The sequence below is a fragment of the Papio anubis genome, chromosome 3 (genome assembly GCF_008728515.1).
Source record: "Papio anubis isolate 15944 chromosome 3, Panubis1.0, whole genome shotgun sequence".
NCBI lineage: Eukaryota > Metazoa > Chordata > Mammalia > Primates > Cercopithecidae > Papio > Papio anubis.
In genome coordinates, this window is record NC_044978.1 from 175,226,874 (window position 1) to 175,252,039 (window position 25,166).

The 25,166-nt window shown below is 42.5% G+C and overlaps 1 protein-coding gene and 1 long non-coding RNA gene across 4 annotated transcripts in view; one reads left to right on the top strand and one right to left on the bottom strand.

The window, feature by feature from the left end:
- The window catches only part of HS3ST1 (heparan sulfate-glucosamine 3-sulfotransferase 1), a 36,984-nt gene extending 19,448 nt beyond the window's left edge, over positions 1-17,536 (top strand). For 2 of the 3 annotated variants that reach the window (XM_009206538.4, XM_021938298.2), the window contains exon 2: positions 10,810-12,177. In XM_009206538.4, coding sequence (XP_009204802.1) covers positions 10,918-11,841 — 924 coding nt within the window. In that variant the 5' untranslated portion in view covers positions 10,810-10,917 and the 3' untranslated portion in view covers positions 11,842-12,177. Of the gene's footprint in view, positions 1-10,809 lie in introns of all 3 variants that reach the window. The other variant, XM_003898489.5, reaches the window with a different exon arrangement.
- LOC116274217 lies at positions 513-2,113 on the bottom strand. Its single transcript, XR_004182848.1, has 2 exons — positions 1,623-2,113; positions 513-1,016 (listed from the first exon to the last, which is right to left on the bottom strand). It is a non-coding gene; the product is annotated as an uncharacterized LOC116274217 (long non-coding RNA).
- Positions 17,537-25,166: the final 7,630 nt, after the last annotated feature.

Sequence of the window (25,166 nt, forward strand, 5' to 3'; positions counted from 1 at the left end):
TCTCAAGCTGTGGGTCCTGTAGCCTCATCCACACCAGCACCTGCCATGGCAAATCTTAGCATAGGCTGAGGTTTTCCTTGTACTCCATTTAGCTTTGTCTCCTACTGCCCTGAATGAATGCTCCCATGGGACTTTCTTCTGAGCATGGCCAAGTTTTCTCCAAGATTGTGTTCAAACATGGCCTTTGCTGTGAGGTCCTTCCAGGCCCTCCCTGACCCTCTGCCAGCTCCCATCTCTCTCCTCTGGGCTCTTGAGTTTCCACGGATGGATCTATGTCTACTCTGAAGTCTAGTCATTCATTCCTTCCACGTGCATCTTCCACATTATAAGGTGCTCCTTGAAGACAGGGACGGGATTATTTCGGTGTCCCCAGGAACTCAGTACAATTTTAGAAACATCGTAGATGCCTTGTAAGAGTTTGAGTGATCACCTACGGGCAATGCATAGACCTTAGGCATTGCTCTCTGCAGACTTGCCATTCAGTCTTTTTTATTTTTATTTTTTTCCGTTTCTTCACTTTACTTGGCAAGTTATATCCATTTATGAGATTCCTAAAAATCAGCACTTTTCATATAAGTATCCATAGTTGAGTTTTGAAAAATGTGAAGATCAGACCACTCTGGTCCCTGGTCTCTGACAATATCTGCCAGAGTTGGCAGCACCTGCTTCTTTAGCCAAACCACACACACAGCTGCTTGCCACCATCTCCCACCAGCCAGCTGGCTTCATACATAGATGTCACCTGCCTAAACCTGGAAGCATTTGAGTGCCGCCCCGGAAAGACACACAATGGAGGAAGTCCCAGCCAAACTGTTTTGCTTTCCTAATTATTCTGAGGACCACGTACTAGTCAGCTAGGGCTGCTATCATCAAATATCATGCAATGGATGGTTTAAACAATAGACATTTATTTCCCACAGCTTTGGAAGCTGGAAGCTCAAGATCAAGGTGTCAGCAGAAGTGGTTCCTCATGAAACCCCGTTCCTGGCTTGCAGAGGGCCACATTTTGGCTATGCCTTCACATGGTGGAGAGAATGAGAGAGAGAGAGAGACAGAGTGAGCTCTGTTTTATCTTCCTCTTCTTATCAGGACACCAATCTTGTCAGGATCGAACCCTGCCCTTACAACCTTATCTAAACCTAATCATCTAAACCCCCCACCTCCAAATACCATCACACTGAGGGTTAAGGTCTCAACCTATGAATTTGGGAAGGACAAAAACATTCAGTCCATAACAACCTGGCTCAAGGAATGAGACAAATCATCTCTCCCTATTTGCCCATTTCAGGGGAAACAATTTACTTTGGTTTGTATAAATTTATTTTCAGCTGTGAATTATTCCAATCTTCCTTGCCCCCCCAAAAAGGACAGATTTTGGAGGGCACATAACCTCCATGTGTATGGAGGTTAGTAAGATGCAAATTGGGAGACCCATGTTTCTGAGTCAGTTCAGTCCCTGCAGGCCTGACCTTGGGGTTCTTGTTCTCTGCTTACCTCCGTTTCTCTATCTGCAAAATGATGAGACAGAACAAGATGATGGCACGTGGCTGTTTTGCCTCTGATGCTTTGTGTGTCTTTCCTGATCATTTCTGCGTTAACACAAAAGATTTGTGGGTACTCACCATCTGCAGCGTGATCGATGACCATCCACCCCATCCAGGGGAGCTTCTTTAGCTAAGATGGCACCTCTCAGAGGCTCAGTCACCCCTGGAGCAGGGGCTGAAGGCCATGCACCCCAGAGTGGGCCCAAGGCAGCCCAGCTCCTGTCTCCTGTCTGTTATGGGGTCCCTCTTCCACTCAGTTGCACTGAGTAATAGGAGAAGCCCTGTCTGTCCGCCCTCCTGTCACAGAGCTCTGCTGCGCAGTGCCTGAGCCAGTGTGTTTCTGCTTCTAATGAAGGATTTATTTAGGTCACTGCTGCCTTCTGCGCATAGCAATGCAGATTAAACATGTTGAGAAGTAACTCCTCCTCTTCCTTCACTGGGGGCCTGCCTCACCACTGCACACACCTGGCTGCTCATCATTCATTCAGGAGCCCTTTCTGAAGGACCCACGGCCACTGCGTGCCCTTCCACAGAGAACTGAATTATTTCTATGTGTCACTGTCCTTTCTTCTTTGAGCCTCTGTCTGGTTGAGTCACTGCAGTACTTTGCATCATGAACAAATGTGTTTGACTAATTATCATCCCAGGATCCCATTTATAACACCCAGGATTTTTCTTTTTAAGGGACAAAAATAACTACCATGATTTGAGAGCTTACCACAGGCCAGACAGTATGGCAATACCCTAAGCATGCCACATGTACTATTTTATTTAATCCTCACAGTAAATATGTAGGGCCAGTGCATTCAATCTCAAGCTCCGAGTTTCAGGGCTGTCTTGCAGATTTTAAGTTACAGAGCTAAGATTTGAGACTGGGTTTTTGGCTGTAAATCCTGTTAATTCCCAGCGTCTTCCCTCCATCTCCTGCCTCCCAAAATACAAACTCGGCAGCCAAAATCATCCCTGTCTATTTTGTCTACCACAATTGTTTTCAATCCTGGAATTAAAAATATACTACCCCAACAACAGTAGGAAACAAACAAATAAAAATCAAAAGACCTTGCCCATCTCTCCCCCGGGCCAAGAGTATCAGAATCTGAATTGGCACCCATATTCTAAGCTCACAGGGCTCTAGCCATTCCAAAGACTATCGAGGGTTAGATTAGCTCCTCTGGAAATTTATGAGGAATACAGAATCCCAGGCCTCTGCTCAGGCCTCTTGCATTAGAATCTGCATTTGTAACTGGCTTTCTAAGTGACATGCGTGCATATGCGTGTTTGGAAAGCACTTTGCCTGATGGTTGTAACTTGCAGCCACAAGTCTCTCCCAGGAGGAAATCTTTAGTTACCTCTCATGTGAACTTTTTATCCAAATCCTTGGGCCCTAATCCTTCACCTGATCTGGGGAATAATGTTGTGTGCGTTGACTTCAGACTACCTATGGGACAGGTTGCATTTATCATTCTCATTTTATCAAGGAGCACTTAGAGGTTCACAAATAACACTGAGATGGGAATCCTTCTCCCAGTGAGCACACCATGCTACCTTCCTTGGCTTGCCAAGGCATCTCCTTCCTTCGATTTCAGAGAATTCAATTTATTATCCAGTTAAACTTTTGTAAATATGGCACCTCTCAGACATGCAGAGAATTCAAGGAAGCATAGAAGTCTAGAGGAGGAGATATTCGAATAGTCCTCCTCTTTTTCAAGGAAACAATGGGGCCAATTACTCTAACTTATCCCCCACTGCATAGTAAATTGGTCCAAGAAAGCTTATTAACATTATGTAGCCTGACTTATGATCCTTTCTACCCTAAACTCTTTTCACCCCATCCCACCTCACAGCAATTACCATAAGGAAATCCAAACAAAAGTGAATGTCAACATTCGTTGAAGATTGACATGTATAAGTAATTTCAAGAAAATAAATATTTATGTAGGTCTTGAAATATCACTGTCCTCTCATAGACTGACAGGCACAAACTGAATCTATTTCCAATTTCACTGTTTCCAAAATGACCTGCCAAGGATGAAAATCTGACGCCACTGCGAGGTGCTCTTCAGTAGCTGTGCAAAGATGAAAGTGAAGACATTTTTCGTTCTTAACAATGAAAAAATAATCTTATACTTTTGATTGCCCAGAAGTTTGGTAGACTAAAAAAAATGACAGTTCTGTTGTTCAACCTGTCTTTCTCATGTTTCAGTGTGTTCCAGAAAATTAAATCACTCAACACCATGGGATTCTTGGAAAGAAGCAGTTCTTGCATAACAGTATAATAAATCTCACACTTCTTCTATCTCATTGTGGTTTTAAGTAAGCTCTCCCTCGCCTGGAATGCAATCCCCACTGCCCAAGGGAAAGCATCACCATTCAAAGGGGACAAAGGCACACCATGGACTTTGAGGATGGCCAGTGGAATATTTTAGTTTGATATTACCAGGTTCTGTGACCTTGAGGAGATCATTTAACCTTAACAGCATGTTTCCATTTCTGTCATGGCAGATATGAATATGAAAGGCAGGCCATTAACATTTGTTGAATGACTGTGTGCCAGACACTGTGCCATGTATTTGGCATGGGTCATCGTATTTAATTATGATGACACCCCTATCAAGAAGATTTAAGCTCATACTTGCAGAGGGGAACATGGAGCCCCAGAGAGGTTAGACATTGACTGAGGTCAGTTAGCAATAAGAATTCTAGCCTGGATCTACCTGATTGCAAAAATCTTCTTTGTTCATCTACTACTCTCCACCACATTTTTATTGCTTAAAAATATAAAATAAAATGAGAACAACCACCTCTTGTATTGTTGCAAGTATTAGAAGAAATAATTTATACTCAAGTGCTTGCCACCTGGCACCCAGTGAGTGCTCAGCAGGTAATCTCTTCCCTTCTAACCCTTTTGTTAAATCCTATAAGTGACTTATGGTTGTATGTTTTGATCATCCCTGCTACCCTAGAGGAGATTCCTACCTGTGACAGTGTGTCATCATCTCTTGTTGAGGGGCTGTGAAGGTATCCTGCAGACCGACAGATGGCAGGCATCACTGTTCCAGATTCATTAAATGTACCTCTTGTAAAATATCCTAGTTATTTCATTTCATCTATGAATATGTTCCAGCAGTGGGACTGAGAGAATATATTATAGTTAATTACATTTGAAATCTAGGTCATGATGTGAATTATGTAATAAGGAGACATAAGGAGAAAATGAAAATATTTTTGAAGGGTTGTTTCATAGCTTCCCCTCCTTTTTTAATCCAAATATTTTCTAGGCTCTCAGGTGATGTCGCCCAATCACGATTAGAAATGCTGAGTCCCCCTTTCAACTTCTGCTTTCTGCTTGACTCTCTAGAGACAGAAGTTTCAAACCCTTAAAGTTTCTCTTGCTACTGTGTTAAAATATGTTCCCAGTACCTTCCAGCTATTTGCCTGTCTACTGCATTTGACAAGTTCATTCAGCAAACAAAATGTCTAGAACGTGCTATATACCAGAAATCATGCCAGGCCCTAGAGGATAGAGTAGAGCAAGGCAAGACCTCCATTTGGAGGAAAGGCCTCCTTGGAAAGCAGTTTGGATTTAATTCCAAGTGCAAGGGAAGCTTCCATCTGGAAGATTCTGTGGACTCTCCATTGGGTTTCCCATGCCTGGCATGTGGCTACTCTCTTCACAGTGGGACTTGAGGAAGTTCACTGTTGCTGATAGGAAGGACTTTAATCTTCTCAGTTCATGAAACTCAGGCCTTGGGTTTTCACCGTAGTACCCAGAAAACAGCCTCCCTGATAGAGGGAAGTAAACAGAGAGGTAGCTGGATCTCCCTTTGGGACCTATTAACCCATCTATAAAAGGAAGGCGGAGGTTCATTGTGCCCATCTTAGCAAGTCTCAGGTTTCATAGAAATTCCGTCCTTCATCAAAGAATTGGTGCAAGGCACAAATATTCAACAGGACCAAAGAAGTCGAGCCAAGTTCATTAACAACTTGCTCACTATCTCTAGACATTGCCAAGAAAAGTAAAAGGGACAGTGAAGTACCTGGCTTTGTCTGTTTAGACTGACTTTGAATCCTTTCACCTCCTCTAACTTTCTAGACACACGACTTCATTTCTCTGAACCTCACTTTTTAAAATAATAACATGACTTACCTTGAGGACTTGCAGTGACGATTACAGCAAGCCCTGCATGGAAAGTTGCCAGCCTAGTGCCTGCTGAGTAGCAATTGCTGCAGACGGGAGCTGCGATCATTGCTTTTGCCAAGGTTGTGGCCTCTGCTTCAGGTGCTATGGAGAATTCTGTATCCATGCCCTTGTCAGCCAAGGGCTTCAACTGTCAAAAGTTCCCATTTGTTTACTTTTATCTGGTTTGTTTCTTGAGGGAGAAGATCGAATTTGCCTTTGTGCTGCCTGCAGGTTCAAACCTGTCTTCCTGGTTCTTCTCCTGTTTAGGAAGCTCCTAATCTGTGAATGGGTAGGGAATCTTGCTTTCAGGAAAGTGTGTTCCACACTTAAAGAGCTCTCAGATCAAGAATTGCAAATGTGCTCAGTGCTCTCTGTCTCTATGCTCTCTAACTCAATTGCCACCAGTCATATGTGTCCTTGATATGTGCTACACGGGTAAATATATACACACTTGGATTTCGAAGACTGGGTAGAAAAAATGCAAAATCCTTCATTAATTTTATATAGTGATTAGGCCAGGTATGGTGGCTCACGCCTGTAATCCAAGCACTTTGAGAGACCGAGACAGGTGGATCACTTGAGGTCAGGAGTTCGAGACCAGTCAAACCCCTTCTCTACTAAAATTGTAGTACAAAAATTAGCCAGGTGTGGTGGCACACAACTGTGGTCCCAGCTACTTGGGAGGCTGAGGCACAAGAACCACTTGAACCCAGTATGCAGAGGTTACAGTGAGCTGAAATCATGCCACTGCACTCCAGCTTGGGCAACAGAGGAAGACTCTGTCTCAAAAAAGAGAAATTATATAGGTGATTATATGTTACAGTGATAACATTTTAGATATGTTAAGCTATGTGAAATATATGTTTTAAAATGTGACCCTTGGAAAATGTCTGAATGCATATGTGATACAAAATATATTTATATTGGACAGTCCTGACACACATTGTTTCATTTCCGTCTCAAAGTAATCATTTGAGGCAGGTGGAATTATTACCATTTTACAGATGAGGCAACTGAAGCTAAGAGAGGTTAAATCACTTTGACCAGGGTCCAAACTGGAGACAGGAATCCTGACTCCAGAGCCTGTGCAATTCATTTGGACCCTTCTACTGACCAGAACAAATGAGCAAGTTTGACTCTGTACTGCATGTACCCTGTGTGTCAGCTGACACTGGAAGTTGGTGGTCAGGGAGTTGTCATTGCTGGGTAGATTTTGTTGGGTTTTTCTTCTTTGGAGTCCCCAAAACATTGTCATTATTTTACATTACAAGCACTTACTCGAAAGACAGTAATAACAGCAACTAGACTACAGAACTGGAATTCAGGAGCCAAAAGTCCTGGGAACAGATTTACTATGTGACACTGGGCAAGTCATCTTGGGGTGTGAAAGGCAGGGACTAAGTGACCCCCTTCTTCCCTGATGTTTATAATTTCACTGTCAAGATCAAGGTGGCCCACAGGAATGGCTTTATAGGTTCACCTGAGCTTAGGAATCTTTTTGTTTCTGAGAGTATTACAAAAAGGACCAAAAATCCTTTCTGTGCCCCTGGGAAGTCCAAATTATAAAACCACAAGAGGAAGTTGGCTCCCAATGCCCATGGTGTGCATGTAATATAAAACAGGTTACACTATATTTCGATATTAATATATGTGTGCATACATTTACACACACACATATATACTTATACACATTTTTACATATACACATAAAAGATACACATGGGGCATATTTATAAACATGATATATATGCTCTATATAGTATGTGTGTATGTATATGTGTGTGTATATACTTGCATATGTGTATATAAGATGTTAGCTAATTTCTTTCTCTATAAGCCTCAAATATTTTTGAATGAAAAAGGTCTAGACATAAGTAAATACATTTTTAGAAAGGATTAAAGTACAAACAAGGAGCTTTTAAGCTACTTAACTTCCCAATATGTTGTTGTTTTCTTTCATGAAGGACAAACTATATTTAGTTTCTTCTCTACTGTGTGCTGGTAATTCCCCTTCAGGAAAGAAACCTCAGATGTACACTACACTAACCAGGATGCCTCAGGTTAGAGTGGAAGGAGCGTAAACAGTCAGATAATATGAATTTCAGATCTGGCCTCTGCCTCTACACTTAGGTATCAAATAATATGAATGTGTTGTTCCCTGAGTCTGAACATGGAACTATAAGATGGGGATAGCAGGCCGGGCGCAGTGGCTCACGCCTGTAATCCCAGCACTTTGGGAGGCCGAGGCAGGTGCATCATAGGTCAGGAGATCGAGACCATCCTGGCTAACACAGTGAAACCTCGTCTCTACTAAAAATACAAAAAAAAAAAAAAAATTAGCCGGGCGTGGTGGCGGGCACCTGTAGTCCCAGCTACTCGGGAGGCTGAGGCAGGAGAATGATGTGAACCCGGGAGGCGGAGCTTGTAGTGAGCGAGATCACGCCACTGCACTCCAGCCTGGGTGACAGAGCGAGACTCTGTCTCAAAAAAAAAAAAAAAAAAAAAAAAGCTGGGGATAGCAGTGAGCAACACACAGCATAGCATAGCTCTCTAAAGGGTAGCAGTTTGTCCGTCTCTCCCTTGACCAACCTGTTATACCTGCACACACACACACACACGCATACACACACATAGACACACCCAAACATGCACATACAATTGCGTACATTCTCACATCTCAAATATGTAAGAGCCAAGCACAACTGGTACATTTGGTTGAACAACATGGATGACTTGAGAAGGAAATGAAATTCAACTGAAACACCCTGAAACCATCAGTTGACTAAAGCAATTGGCCCATTAAATTGAGCTCACCAATCGGTAGAACCAACCTGAAACATCATCATTCGTGGTTATCCTTTCTAAAGCATTCTTGATTTTTTCTTAAAGAGTTACATCACTGATCCCTCAGGTCCCTTCTCCAGTGCACTGTGGTTCTCTAAAGGCTTCCGTCTGTTTGATTACTTGCTCTTTAATATGTTTTTCTAAACAGATAACACAATATCTGAGAAAGATAGATCAGCTGGTTGATCATAAAAATGGATGTCCTGGAATTTGTTCTTCCTTTATTCATTCTGGACAAGTTTTAAACTGATGAAGTAAATTTTGAAGCTACTGTACAAAAGATGATGGGTCCTCTTGATGGAGAACATTTTTACTACCTTTGTAAATCCCACAGTCCCCAAGCCAGGCCTGTCTCTTACCCTTCCCTTAATGTGTTTTAACAGAGATGACTCAAGTGAGAGCATCCAATCACTTCTTTAGAGGACAACATGACAGACTGAGTATCAGCTCCTTGAAAACATAAACCATGGACTGGTCTGTCCTGTGGAACCCTGAAACATCTAGGCCAGCAGTTCCTGTGTCCTTTACTGCCTAAATGTTATAAATCTTAAATAGGTAAAGAGGAGAAGTTTTGTGGAAAAGAGGTGGTTTGTGGATAAGGAACCCTGAGTTTAGAGTTTTCAATCTGGGCTCTGAATTTTGAAATAGACTAATAGAATTGTGTCCTTAGACAAGGCTACCCTCTATAAAATGGTGGTGACAGGCCAGGTGCAGTGGCTCATGCCTGTAATCCCAGCACTTTGGGAGGCCGAGGCGGGTGGATCACCCGAGGTTGGGAGTTCAAGACCAGCCTGACCAACATGGAGAAACCCCATCTCTACTAAACATACAAAATTGGCCAGATGTGGTGGCACATGCCTGTAATCTCAGTTACTCAGGAGACTGAGGCAGGAGAATCACTTGAACCCCGGAGGCGAAGGTTGCAGTGAACTGAGATCGCACCATTGCACTCCAGCCTGAGCAACAAGAGCAAAACTCCATCTAAAAAAAAAGAAAAAAAAATGGTGGTGACATCTGCCCTGCCTTCCTACCTTACAATGTAGGATTGTAGAGACAATAGCTGAGCATAGTATGAGACCACATTATCAATAGTAAAGCTTTGGACACGTGAAGGCTTTTTTGTACGTTGTAGTAATTTCACTTGTTTATCCCTCCAGGCCTACTTCAAATGTTTCCACCACTGTGAAACCATCCCCAATTATTTCAGGCAAAATGAATGAACATGTGTCTTCGTAGTACCTTACCTAAATTACAATCATAACATATATCACCCTGATGCCTATAATCAGGCTGCATCAATTAACTTTTGCCAATTTCCTGCTGCAATACAAACCACTCCAAAACTCAGTGGCTTAAAACCACAATCATGCATCTTCGCTTATGAGATGGGATGGCCGTGTGTGTGTCTCTCATTCTCCCCCGGGACCATGGGCTAGCCAGGGCATATTCTTCTCATGGCAAAGGCAAGAGTGAAAGAGGGTGAGCCAAAACACACAAGACCTCTTGCAGCCAGGCTGGGGACTGATATGTTGTCACATCTGCTCATATGCTAGTGGCAAGGCCAATTCAAGGGTTGGACACAGGGTGAAGAATTGGGACTAATCATGAAGTCTTTCATACTAATTTACATGCTTTGTTAGATTACAGCCCCTGGCTGGAAGAGCAGGGGGCAGGAACAAAGCCTGCTTCTATATCACCTACCCCTCTGCCAGGGACTGGTGAGTAGTAGCTATTTTATTGATTTTTGCTGAGTTCCGAAGGGTCTTTCCAACCCTTTCCTTTATAGTAAGGGTTAGCACGCTCTGACTGGGGGGCCAAACCTGGCCCGGTTGTATGCAGCCAAACAGCTAAACATATAAATGATTGCAAAAAATAATAATAGTAAAAAGGAAAATAATATTTAATGACACGTGAAAATTACATGAAATTCACTCAGTGCCCATAAATAGAGTGTTCTTGGAACACAACCACACCCATTCCCTTGTGTGTTGTCTATGGCTGTATTCCATCTACAATAGCACGGTTGAAGTTGGAGTTGGCCTAAAGTATGTCCCTTAAAGCCTAAAATACTTACTCTCTGGCCTTTTGCAGAAAATGTTTGCCATCTGCTCCTGTATAGGATAAGAAACTGAGAGTCCCGGGGGGTTGAATATAGTCCTCACTGCAGAGTGGCTACAGAGTTGTTAGTTGAATTATTCCTGTCTTTGTTATATGTTAATATCTTCCCTTTTTGTTCCCTAGTAATTGAAGGCCTGAAACTCCCATGTGCCACTGACTAGGAGGCTTCCGTGCTGCTGCGCTTCATGACCCAGCGGCGCGCGGCCCAGTGAAGCCACCGTGGTGTCCAGCATGGCCGCGCTGCTCCTGGGCGCGGTGCTGCTGGTGGCCCAGCCCCAGCTAGTGCCTTCCCGCCCCGCCGAGCTGGGCCAGCAGGAGCTTCTGCGGAAAGCGGGGACCCTCCAGGATGACGTCCGCGATGGCGCGGCCCCGAACGGCTCTGCCCAGCAGCTGCCGCAGACCATCATCATCGGCGTGCGCAAGGGCGGCACGCGCGCGCTGCTGGAGATGCTCAGCCTGCACCCCGATGTGGCGGCCGCGGAGAACGAGGTCCACTTCTTCGACTGGGAGGAGCACTACGGCCATGGTCTGGGCTGGTACCTCAGCCAGATGCCTTTCTCCTGGCCACACCAGCTCACGGTGGAAAAGACCCCCGCGTACTTCACGTCGCCCAAAGTGCCTGAGCGAGTGCACAGCATGAACCCATCCATCCGGCTGCTGCTCATCCTGCGAGACCCGTCGGAGCGCGTGCTATCTGACTACACCCAAGTGTTCTACAACCACATGCAGAAGCGCAAGCCCTACCCGTCCATCGAGGAGTTCCTGGTGCGCGACGGCCGGCTCAACGTGGACTACAAGGCCCTCAACCGCAGCCTCTACCACGTGCACATGCAGAACTGGCTGCGCTTCTTCCCGCTGCGCCACATCCACATTGTGGACGGCGACCGCCTCATCAGGGATCCTTTCCCCGAGATCCAAAAGGTCGAGAGGTTCCTGAAGCTGTCGCCGCAGATCAATGCCTCGAACTTCTACTTTAACAAAACCAAGGGCTTTTACTGCCTGCGGGACAGCGGCCGGGACCGCTGCTTACATGAGTCCAAAGGCCGGGCGCACCCCCAAGTAGATCCCAAACTACTCAATAAACTGCACGAATATTTTCATGAGCCAAATAAGAAATTCTTCGAGCTTGTTGGCAGAACATTTGACTGGCACTGATTTGCAATAAGCTAAGCTCAGAAACTTTCCTACTGTAAGTTCTGGTGTACATCTGGGGGAGGGGAAAGAATTTTAAAAAAGCATTTAAGGTATAATTTATTTGTAAAATCCATAAAGTACTTCTGTACAGTATTAGATTCACAATTGCCATATATACTAGTTATATTTTTCTACTTGTTAAATGGAGGGCATTTTGTATTGTTTTTCATGGTTGTTAACATTGTGTAATATGTCTCTATATGAAGGAACTAAACTATTTCACTGAAAAAAAAAAAAAAGATTTTTCTGGAGACGCTATCTTTTTTTGAATATAATTAACTTGCCCCCAACTCAAAATAGCTGTCTGTGTTGCACTCATTGCAAAATCTAAATTCTTTTGTTACTTAAAAAAAACCACGTTTTTTATGGCTGTTATAGTCCTCTCTCTCCCCTCTCCTTTCTGCATTGCTCTTTTTAATTTTCAATGTCTCATTGTGATCATCAGATTTATTTTTACTTGGATTGTAAGATTTATCTCCTTGATGATTCCTTGCCATTTTTGGAGGTCACGGTTTTACCCATTCCCACGTGTAAACTTCAAGTAAACGAAGCAATATTCAGGATGGAGAAGCAGTTAGTGACTGGCTAGAAGTCCCTTGGGATCCATCTTGACCTCAAAGAATATTTGCATACGCTTCTGATCTCAGCAGTGGTTGAAACCTACAATAAAGAGGATTAAACCCTTGGCCTTCAGAATGATCTTGGGCCTGGGTACTTTGCCCCAAGTGGCAGTTGGCCTCCAGAAAGCCAATTAGAATAGAAAAGAGAAACTGCAAAATCTATGTGTGTCTTCATCCTGTAGGTTCTGTGAAAGGCTGACTAAAAGGGTAGTAGTCTTTTGCTTAGTTTAAAAGTGCTTACTTCCTGAAAGATACATTGGCATTATAGACATATATTCCATATGCGCTGAGACATAAATATGTGTATGTTTCAAAATCAACTCTAAATTTGGAGTCCTGAATGTGAAAGAAAATGTAAACTCCCAAGGGTTGAAGTTAAAAAGAGAAAAGGGCAGAGTTGAGGGTAGCACCGAAGAGAGCCACTGTACCTGCCCCCAGAGGAGAGGCTGGAGTTCATTTTCACTTCTGCCCCCGAGCAGCCAGGTTGTTGGAGATGGTCACATAAACCCGTCTTATCCTCAGTGTTTTCATGCATTCTTCATGCAGTCAGCCTTTTACAAAATTAAACACATCGGATTTTAATAAAAATAAAACATTTATTACAGTAAAAGAGAAAATACAAACAAGCAGAATAAACTGGTTTCCTGACATAGTTTATACCGAAGGAAAATGACAGAAATGGATATTATTAATCACCTCCTACACTTAAGAACTCATTGAAATTTCTCCAAGCCACCCCAGGATGCAGATATTATTATGGAAATTTCAAATAGGAGGAAATAGGTCCAGAGAACATGAGAAACTTGCCCAAGATCACATTGACTATAAACTCAGGCTTAGAGGCTACTCAGAGTCAAAGCACAGGTTATTTATGTATTTACTTTTTACCCAACTCTTTCTGAGCTCAGAAGGAAAAGCCCAGACTCAGAGCCAGTTCTTCCTGACCTGACTTGACATTTCTTCCCAGGTGCCAAGTATCTTCCATCCTAAGAGGTGTGTCCCAGCTACAGGAAGGGCAAGAAGCAGCCTGCATTTTTCTCAGCAGTGTTATCAGGGAAGTGAGTCACCTTGGTATGTTTCAGCAGCTCCAGCCTGACCTGACCTTAGCATGGCCTATGCCTCACCCCATATCCTGCGCAGAGAGCAGAGAGGATGCCTTCCTCTTTATAATCCATTCAAGTTGTCATTAAACCATCATCTCCCCCGGAGGAAGTAGCGGAAATATTTACAGCAGGCCCCTGGTGGACAGGGTACTTCTCAATAGGCAGACAGCCTCCCTCTGCAGCACATCGTTGGACCTTGCTTGTACCATACTCGTTGAAGAGCTGAAGAAATAAGAGGGCTCAGAAAGGTTAAGTCGTTTCCAAGCCTGTTCAGGAATATGGTGACTGAAAGGAAACTGCAATGAGAGTCTCTGACTCTGAAGAAGATGCTCTTTGCAAATGGCCTGTATATTCCTGTGCCCTGACAGGGATGGTCTGGTTGAAGCGTGAACTGTTGTTGCAAGAGGCAGCGGGGAGGAGTGGAGGAAGACAGGACCGGCACATGGAACATAATCTAGCTGCTGGGACTGGCATAGTTGATGGAGGGCATGGTCCAGTGTAAAATGATTAGTGAATGTAAATCCAATGTTTTCATTTGGGGGTGCAGAGCTGTGGCTAAAGGAATGTTCAAATGAGTCTACCATGAGCAAGGGGTCAGAGGTCCTAGTGGCACTGTATGTTCATTCATTTTTGGTACAACCCCAGCCAGTCATTGAGAAAGTACATGGGGTAAGAAACCTTCACTCCAGATTTACCCAAGGTATTTATTAATAGATATCACCAAGCACTGTCAAATTCAAAGGAGGCCCTGTAGTAGACCCTGGCCTGTCCTGATAGGGCCAAAATGCAGTGACTCGGGAGCCTAATAGACACCCAGTCCCTCCCAAACATGCCTCCTACCAACTCCATTAACAGAGACAGATGTCAGTGGAAGGGGTGGGGCTCCTGTCCAGACCACTCCAGCCCAGGGACAGCCTGAGGGATCTAGGTGGGTCCTTCCAGAGAGGCAGCTGAGAGCAACTGAACCAAGCCTCAGCTATTAGATTTGGAATATTTACACACTTAACACTCCAGAGTCAGAACAGCCCCTTCCATTTCCCTTCCTCCTGGAATCAGATAGGGTTGAAATCCTTTTAACACCATTTGGTTATCAGCTCACAGCCTGAAGGTTTGCGAGTTTAAGAAAAGTGACATGCCTCTGAGCACAGGGTGCTTTACTCCTTCTGTGCTGGGAGGCTTACCCAACTGAAAGGTGATGCAGGGTAGGGGAGGCCAATGCCTAGTGTGCCTGCTGCTTACAGGGGTGGAGTCACAGGTCATCATTATTCATTAAAATTTTACTTTTTTGAGCCCCTATCATATGCTCAACATGGTATTAAGTCCTCAAGAATATAAAAAGAAAATACAACAGGAACTAGTAGACATTAACTGTTTGTTCTGGACTTTAATAAAAATCCAGAGGGTCTTGGAGTACAAGGGAAAAGACATTTAGCTGTGTATAGACTGGGTGGGGCGATGTGTTCCATGGTTTGACATTCAGTTCAGCAACATTGCTGAGAGAAATCAACTAGCCCCCTTATAGAGAAGAGGAAACTGAGGTTTAAAAAGTGGTCCTGGCCGGGCACGGTGGCTCACGTCTGTAATCCCAGCACTTTGGGAGGCCGAGGTGGGTGAATCATGGGGTCAAGAGTTCAAGACCAGCCTGACCAACGTGGTGAAACCCCATCTCTATTAAAAATACAAAAGTTAGCCAAGCATGGTGGTGTGTGCCCGTAATCCCAGCTACTCAGGAGGCTGAGGCAGGAGAATCACTTGAACCTGGAAGGAGAAGGTTGCAGTGAGCCGAGATGATGCCACTGCACTCCAGCCTGGGTGACAGAGCAAGACTCCATCTCAAATAAAATAAAATAAAACAAAATAATAATAAAAAAATAAAAAGTGATCTTGACCTCATGTCACTTTTTTCAGAAGAAAGGATTCTTGCTCACTCCAGGGAAATAGTCCAGAAATGGGAAATGTTGACATCACGTATCACAAAAGAAGTTGAAAAATATCAGAGACCCTCTCCAGAATGTCATTTGTCAGAAATATTAAGAAATAGAGAATCTTCCCAGAGGTCGCATGGCAGGGCAGGTCACTTAACTTGTGGGCCACAGAAACCCTGACCTTCCTATGGGAAGGTTTCATGGAGGAATCGCCATAAAGCTGGGGCATGAATGGCAGTGGTGTCACCAGAGCAGGGCATTCTGAACAAGGGAAACTTGAGACATGAAGACAGTGGTCATTGGGAGAGACCGGGGGTAGAGGGTAGAGGTAGGCAAGAGATTTGTCTAAGTGGCATGTCAAATGTGTTAAACTCAATGAGAAGCTACTGCTTTCCAAGGCTGGAGTGCTGAAAGCTTACTTAGCAGGCACCCTTGTGAATTTGGCTCCTGTGCAGGTGTATCTGTTGCATAAAAATAACTATCATTTGTTGCACACCTGCCATGTGCTTGGTATTTTAAATATATTGCTTCTAACCTATATAACAACTCTAAGAAGTAGAACATGGGCTACTAATTTTACAGAAAAATAAACTCAGAAATTAAAGGGCTTGCCCATGTTGATAGAGCCATTGTTTCTTACAAATGAAATTTTGTCTTCGGTGTCTCTGTTCCTTTTCATTCCATCTGTTTGTGGGTAAGTGGGGGAAGACATAAAGCATATGTATCTGTCTATTAGGCAGAGCTGTAAGGGAAATTATGGGCATCTAGGATTTGGAGTTGGACAGTTAGGGTGACGCCAAGATCACCTTCAAGCAAAGCAGTGGCTGGGATTTGATGCAACAAGGATGTGACAAAACATGCTCCTGACAGACAGCGCTCCTTTTGGAAGACTGAGCCTGAGTTAAAGGCCAGAGCAACGTAACAGAGTTCTCCAAACAGCACACAATGAGAGAAGGCCAAAGCTAAAGAGGACATCATCAGAGTTAGCTGCTTCACTAAAGTGTTTTGATGTAGAAAATGACCTTGGTGCTTTAGTTCTCCCTGATGTCAACACCTTTATTCCATTTTGCCCAAATTTCCAGTTAGATAACAGTAAAGAGAGAGAGCCGGAAGACCTGGGTGTGCATCCTAGCTGTACCAATCACTGGCCATGGGATCTTAGATTCAGATTCTGAGAACCTCCACTTCCTTCTCCATAAAAATGGGCAGATATGTACTGTACTCTGTTTTGGGGAAAACTCAAATTCGATGAGATAAAGTAGGTAAAAACTATAAACTCAGTGCATATGTTGTTTAGTGGTTAAAAACATTTGGGACTTTAAGAGACAGACTAAAACTGGTTTTGAACCAGTCGGCAGAAATGCACTGCCTTTTTTCCTCCTCTGCTTCTCAGCTGTGTGACTGTAGCTATTGCTGTTAATGCTTCATCCAGACCTCATTTACCATGGAAGTGCTCTCAACTGCGGCTGCCACAAAGATTGTCTTCTGGTGACTCGCCCTGACTATTTTCTGAAGGATTTCTCTTAGTTGGCAGGAGTTTCCTTACCTGAAGATGCCTGGGAAGTGTTGCCCACCGCACTCTCCTGCTTTCCTAGGGTTAGGGCATGACTAATGATTGACTGATCGATGTGGGATGGGGCATGGGGGGTAGTAGGGTAACAGTTCACCCTCATTGCCTCTGGGCAGGACAACCTCTGATGTGACTCATGCTCAGAGCTCCTTGTGAGATCAGGCTGAGGCTAGACTTCTTCTGAAACCCTACTTTTACTTATTTCTTCTCAAACTTCATCCTTTTCCCACATTACCTTACCCATTTCTTCTGCTACCCTATTCTCAGTAAATGTGTTTCCCAAGAATACAGGAATCCCCCCTCAGGCTTTACTTCTAGAGCATCCACTCTAAGGTTTTAACCTTGCATGCATGTTTTCTTCTCTCTGTATTTTAAATGCATAATGTGATCAACCCACAGAGTTATCAGAATTCTTCCAATTAAATGAGATACAGCAGAGAATGAGTCTATTTTATTGGCTAGCAAATAGCAAAGTGTTAAATACAATAATGGATGAAATTGTTACCAAGTAGTAGGCTCTTTAATTAGCTTATCAGACTACCAAAATAGTATAAGGCATCAATATCAAACTTAAATTCCAACTTCATAAAACAATTCCGGACCCAACAAAGATGAAGGTATTACTCCATCTTATGTAGCAATATGTTGTATTTCTATTGTTTGATAGATAGTCCACTTAGAACTAACACATGGATGTCTCTTCCTTTTGATTGCAACCCTCTGGCACTTAACACTGTGCCTGGCACATGGTAAGTAAGGAGTATTAATGCTTGTTTGTGGATTGAAGGGTAACTCTAGGTCAGCTGTCAGTTTTATGCGAAAGCCCCTTCTACCACATCCCTGTCTCATGATCTGGCCTGCCTCCTGGAAGTACCCTTTCTGGCCCAGACACTGGTAGGTACTTTATAATATGCTGTTTTATGTAATCTTCACAAACCTCAGGGGAAATAATCAATTCAAGCTTCCTGTGTTTGCTTACCATTAGATCCCCAACAAATAACACCAATACTTGACATAGGAGCTATAAATATTTATTAATCAAAAAAATCACCTTAATACCCAAGCTCTTTTCACTATGCCTTACTATATGACCTCTTCTTGAATACTGAAACAGTGGATAGTTCTCCAAGGTAACCCGTGATATCTCCAAACTGGCTATTGAAATTCATACTTACTGTACCTCAACCTACATTCTCTCGTGAATCTGAGTTCTACCACACAGTGCCATAATGAACAGGTCTAATACCACTTTCTCACATTGGCCTACTGAAAAGAGCTCTGACCTTGGATTCTGAAGACCTGAATTTAGAAGTTTATCTCCCAGCCTTTTTCACAGCTATGTGACCTTGGGCAATTTCCTTAACTGCCCTGAACTTCCAGTACCTTTCTGTAACATAGGGATAATGATACCTTCTTCACAGAGATTCTATGAACATTTTATGGAAAATGGACAATGGACATATAAGAGATCACAATTTCATAAACACTGCAAATATGTAAAAGTAAGTCTTTCTAATTCCTATTTAGCTCTCATGACTGGTATCATCTTTGACAGAAAGTAAAGGAATAATACTCACGTTTATTAAAACCTAGGTATTATCTCATTTAACCTTCATATCGACCTATAAGATAAATGCCACTATTTCACTTATTTTACATATGGATGGGGAACCAATGCACGGAGACATTAAGTAATTCGCCCAAGGTTACATGGCTAGTAAATGGTAGAGCCAGATTTCTCTCCTGCGTATTCTCTTCATAACTAAAATGCTTTACCTCTAGGCTATAATGCCTGTAAATGCAAAAGAGAATCTCTTCTCCAACATGTCTGTTCATAGAAAGAGCTAGAAAACAAAGAAAGCAAAGATAGAGATCAGAAACTTAATATAAATATCAGAAAAAAAGGCTGTGGCAGGCAGAATTCTACAATGGCTCCCTTGGTTTCCACCTACCTGTATACAAACCCTGCATAGAACCCTCGCCTTGAATATGAGCAGAAATTATAAATAAGATGAGGCATTTACTCTCTTGGTTAGAGTACTTTACATGGCAAAGGTGATGGGCTATGAAGACATTGTGTTATGTAAGACTCCCACTTATCACACTGGGAAGATTCTTCTACTGGTTTTGAAGGCATCACCTGCCATGTTGTGAGAGTAGCAAGGGACTGCAGTGGCCAGTAGTAGCTGAGAGTGTCCCCAGCCAATATCCAACAAGAAAGCAAAGATCTCAATACTCCAGTTTCAAAGACTAAATTTTTCCAACAACAAGTGAGCTTGGAAGATGGCCTCAAGCTCCGTATAAGAAAGTCGTCTGACTGAAATCTTGATTGCTGCTTGGAAAGGCTACAGCAGAGGTAGGATGTGCTCGAACTCCTGTCACAGGGAAATTGAGATAATAGGTGTATATTGGTTTAAGCTGCTAAGTTTGTAGTAATTTGTTACATAATAGGTAATTAATTCAAAGTGTAAGTCTATTATCTGGTCTATTCATCTTACCTCATGCTCACTTTTCTATATGCTCCCTTGAAAACAAACAAAATGTATGGATTTTTGTTGCCCAAGGCTTGCATTCCCATTGTATATTAACCAGAGCCTAATAGCAAGGTTATTCAGAGATGACAACTGTCAAATTTTTATTTATATTCTTTGAGATAAAACACACACACACACACACACATACACACGACTGCGGCTTCATCAGTTGATAGAGTTGAAAGGGAACTTACAGGTCATTTTAGCCAAACTTCTCTTTTTATAGAAGGATTTGAGGTCTGGAGGAGTAAAGTAATGTAGGTAGCAGCAGAATCCAAGGGAGATCTCAGAACTACTTTGTAATATCTATCACACTGTGTATCTGTTGTCTAATCCCTTGCTCTCCAAGTGAAGGTCTGTTGCTTACTGTGCAAACCAATGCGCCACACAGTTCTCTGCATAAAGCAGATACTCAGCTGAGAGTTGATTGAGATTATGCTCCTCATTTAGTAGCATTTTTGGTGCAGCAGGAAAAACAATAATGGCTAAACAGACCGGGTGTTCCAGTTACCTAAGGCTATGTAACAAACCACTCCAAAACTTAGTGTATAAAGAAACAATCTATTACCTCTTATGGTTCTATGGGTAAATTGGAAACATCTGGGAAAGTCTTGCTTGGGGGTTTACCTGGTTGTAGTCAGGTGGTGGCTAGGACTGTAGACATCTGAAGACTAACCTCATCTGGATGGCCAAGATGGCTTCTTTAATCACATGTTGGGATGACTGCAACACCTCCATGTGGCCAACTTGGGATTCCTCACAGCACGGCCAACTTAGAGTTATTGGTGGAACTTTTTATATGGTAGCTGGCTTTCCCTAGAATGTTCCAAGAAACCAAGGCAAAAGCTGCAAATGTTACATAGTGAAACTATTGCCACATTTAATGTTTCAACAAGGCCAGCCCAAATTCAGTGTGGGAAAAGACCATATAAGAGGCAGAATAATAGGAGGAGTGTTCACAGGGAGGCCCTCTGTGGAGACTAGCTTCCATACCTGGTTGTTCCTTGACGATAAAATGGACAGAACACCTGCTTAATGGTTATGTGGTCATACTTAAAAAGGGAGATTAATATAAGTGTAAGCTTTCAGGATATTAGTGTCCATTACACAAATGTAAGTTATCATTATTATAAGTCCTTGGGCTTGCTATGTAATTTCAACTATTTTGACCTAAGGAATGTGGCCAGTTCACTCCTCTTTTGATACTGTGTGATGGTGATTAAGTGATTTTGCATAGATCAATTTATTCTACAAGTAGAATCAGGCATGCACAGTATGTTGCTTCCCCTGAATTTTTTTATGGCTCCACCAAACCACGTGAAGAAAAGATACACTTAGAACAAATTACAGGCTGGAGTCAGCTTGGAAAACTTTGTGTTATATGAAAGCACAAACCCTGACAGACCTGCAAAACCTCTTAGACAATTTGTCAGACATAAAAGACTATTGCTGAGACATTTAACACTGGATATTAAAAGCTGTGCACAGCATTCAAAAGACAATATATGGCAGACTCTATTTCCACTTTCTTTAATTTGGAAGTTCTATCTTTAGTAGCAATTTACATTTTCCACACAATTAAAGACTGTACCTAGTTCTGATTTGCACTTCAAGTATCCAATTCGACTGTGATTTACATTTTCTTCTCTGTTTATCTGTTTATTTTCCTCTCAGTCAGAAAACGAGGTTTTAAATTTTGGCATCATCACTTAAAATCTGGGTAATGATGGGCAAATTTGATTAACCATTTCAGAGGGTCAGTTGGCTGATATGTTAAATGGGAATATGATTTTATTTCAGGAATTGTGGCTCTTGAAGCCTATGAGCATAGCCAGGCATGCAGTAGATATTGAACATGTACATATTCTTTTAATACACTTTTTGTTGGTGGATTCAAAGGGTCTGTAAATAGGAATTCACTTGCGACAATAGAACAGCCCTTCAGATATCATTGTACCACCATGAATGTCAAGGCCAATACATCTAAAAATCAATGAAATTTTATTGTGCCTCTAATGGTAACCATTTACATAAGTCCAAGCCATGGGCAAATGTGATATAGTGGTATAGTAAGAGTTATGCACAAATGCTCCTTGACTTACAATGGAGTTATATCCCAATAAATCTGATTTATTGAAATATCTTGATAAGTTGAAAATATTGTAAATCAAAAATGCATTTAATATCCTAATCTATTGAACATCATAGATAAGCCTAGCCTACCTTAAACATGCATAGAACACTTACATTAGCTTAAAGTTGGGCAAAATAATCTACCACAAAGCGTATTTTAGAATGAAATGTTGAATATCTCATGTCATTTATTGAATATTGTACTGAAAGTGAAAAACAGATTGGTTGTACGAGTACCCACCACTAGCACGTACAGCTGAAAGCACACTGGGCCTGAAATATGTTTGAAGCATTGAACTAAAATTAATTTTTGAATGATGGGGATGCTACAGCACCAGGGTCATCAATTTCTCTCTCTTCCAGTGAGGCTTAAGAAGAGCTGATAGAAGGCACTGGAACATGGACGCTTGTTTATGGGTCAGCAGCAATAGGATTTTTCAGGACTATACTAAATGTCAGTTTACCCCAGTGAGCATGTGGCTGAATGGGAACTACTGCTCGCTGCCACTGCTCAGCCTTGCTAGAGAGTATCTTACTGAATATCACTAGACCAGGAAGATACCAAAATTCAAAATTGGAAATATGGTTTCTACTGAATTTGTATGGTTTCTGCTACTATCACAAAGTCCAAAAATAGTAAGCCAAATCATTGTAAGCTGAGAACCATCTCTGTGTTGGTCTTCAACTTGTTCTTGACATACAGCTTCTAAAACCCTTGGAATTTCCTAAGGGATAAAAAGCAATAAAGCACAGAAAGGAGCCTTTTGTTATTCAGAACAGGCCCCTTTCAACCACACCTGAGTTAACATTGATGAGAAGACTTTTGTAAAACTCCTGGATAACCACAGGATGGGAGGTGGTTGCCAGGGGAACCAACCACGTGATTAAAAGTTCTGAACTTTCAGCCCTAGCTCCCACACTCCCCCACTTCCGATCTCCACGAAGGAAGCGGGTGAAGAGGGACTGAAGATTGAGTTGATCACCAATGGTCAGTGATTTAATCAGCCATACCTACTTAATGATGTGACCATAAAAACCCAAAAGGACAGAGTTCAGAGTTTCCAAGTCGATGAACATTTGGGGGTGCTGGGAGGATAGCAAGGGCAGAGAGGCCATGGACACTCTGCACTCCTTCATTCTGCATCTTCCCATGGCAGAAGGTGGAAGGGCAAGGGACGGTGAGAGCAAGAGAGCAAAATATGCTGAACTCACTTTTAAAAGAAACTCACTCTTGTAACAGCTATTTCACTCCCTTGATAATGACATTAATCCATTCCTTCAGGCTGAGCTCTCATGACATAATCACCTCTTACGAGGCCCTGCCTCCCAACAGTGTTGCATTGGAGATTAAGTTTTCAACACATAAATTTTGGGGACATATTCAAACCATAGCATTCCATTCTTGGTCCCCCAAATGTATGTTCTTACAGTGCAAAATACATTCATTCTATCCCAATAGTCTCAGAAGTCTTAACTTGTTCCAGTCATCAACTGAAAAGTTCAAAGTCCAGAGTCTCATCTAAATCAAATATAAGTGACACTAAAGGCGCAATTCATTGGAGGCAAATAATTTTTCAGTTGTGAGCCTGTGAAATTAACAAGGTACACGGTTCCAAAATACAATGGTGAAACAGGCACAGAACAGACACTCCCACTTCAAAAGGGAGAAATAGACAAGAAGAAAGGAGTAACTGGGTCCAACTAAGTCCAAAACCCAACAGGGAAAACAACATTCAGTCTTCAATCTGGAGAATCATTTATTTTGACTCCATATCCTGAATCCGGAGAACAAAGTGGGTTAGGAACTGGGTCCCCAAAGTCTCAGGCCGCCCCATGCCTAGGACTTTGCCGAGCACAATCTATCCAGAAGCTATCATGGGTTAAAATCTTGCACCTGCAACTGCAGGGCTCCTGGAGCTGCATTCCGGTGGCTTTACAGTTCTGGGGTCTCAGGGGCTGTTCCACTCTCATAGCACCATTAGGCTTTGCACTAGTGTGTGCTGTCTGTGGTGTCTACTCCTGTGACAGGTCTATGTCCCCAGACTGTCCAAGACATCCTTTGAAATTTAGATGGAGGCCATCTTGGCCACACAGCTCTTGCATTTTGTGTGTCTGCAGAATTAGAATCGCATGAGTTCTCCCGAAGTTTATGGCTTGTAACTTTGGGAACGGTGGGCAAAGCCACACCTGGACTCACCTGAGCCACAGCTGGGGTGGCGGAGGGATGCTGCACCAGAATTCAGGGATCCCTGAATTTTAGATGTCACAGGGCAGCAGATTCTGAGGTTCCATGGGCACTTCTTTGAAAACCTTGCCTTGAAGTTTCTGGCTCACCTGGGATATCTCTGAAATGCTTCCAAGAGCATTCTCTCATTGTCTGGTTAAATGGAAGCTGGCTTCCTTCTATCCATATTAATCACTTTAGCAAATGGTCACTTGGCCACACTCTTAGTGTTCTCTCCCAAGCATGTTTTTTGTTTTTTATTTGTTTGTTTGTTTGTTTCTTTTTTCTATTCCTGACATGGCAGGCTAAGCTTTTCCAAGTCTTTTCATTCTGCTTCCCTTTTAATTATAAATTTCCTCTTTGCATCACTTCTGACTTCTATCACTTCACTGTAAGCAGTTACAAGTAGCCAGGCAAGTCTTTCAATATCTTGCTTAGTAATTTCTTCTACCAAATATCCTATGAGGTTGGTGCAGATGTAATTGCGGTTTTGCCGTTACATCCAATGGCAAAAACCAGCCTAAGAGTTTATCACTCTTACTTAAATTGCACCTTCCATAAAGCCCTTGAAAATGGACACAGTTCAACCAAATCCTTTGTCAATTTAGAACAAAGATAGGCTTTATTTCGGTTTCCAATAAATTATTCCTTGTTTCTATCTCAGTCCTCATCAGAGTGGCTTTTACTGTTCATATTTCTACCAACATTCTGATCATGACCACATAAATAAACTTTAAGAAGATTCAGACTTTTCTTACAGCTATTCTCTTCTTCTGAGTCCTCCCCACAACAGCCCTTAATGCTCTGTTTATGGCAATCTAGGCTTTTCCTAGCCTGCTTTCCTAAATAATTCTAACCTGTGCACATTCCCCAGTTCCAAAGCTGCTTTCACATTTTCAGGTATTTGTTATAGCAACATCATCACTTGTTCAGTACCAATTTTCTGTCTGAGTCCATTTTATTTTGCTACAGCAGAATACCACATATTAGGTAATTTATAATAAACAGAAATTTATTTGGCTTATGGTTCTGAGGACTGGGGAGTCCAAGAGCACTTGAGAGCCTTAGTGCCATGTCATCCAATGGAACAAGGCATATAGATGAGGGTGGGAGTGAGAGAACATGAGGGGGGCAAACTCACTTTTCTAATAAATTTAGTCTTTGGTAACTAATCCAC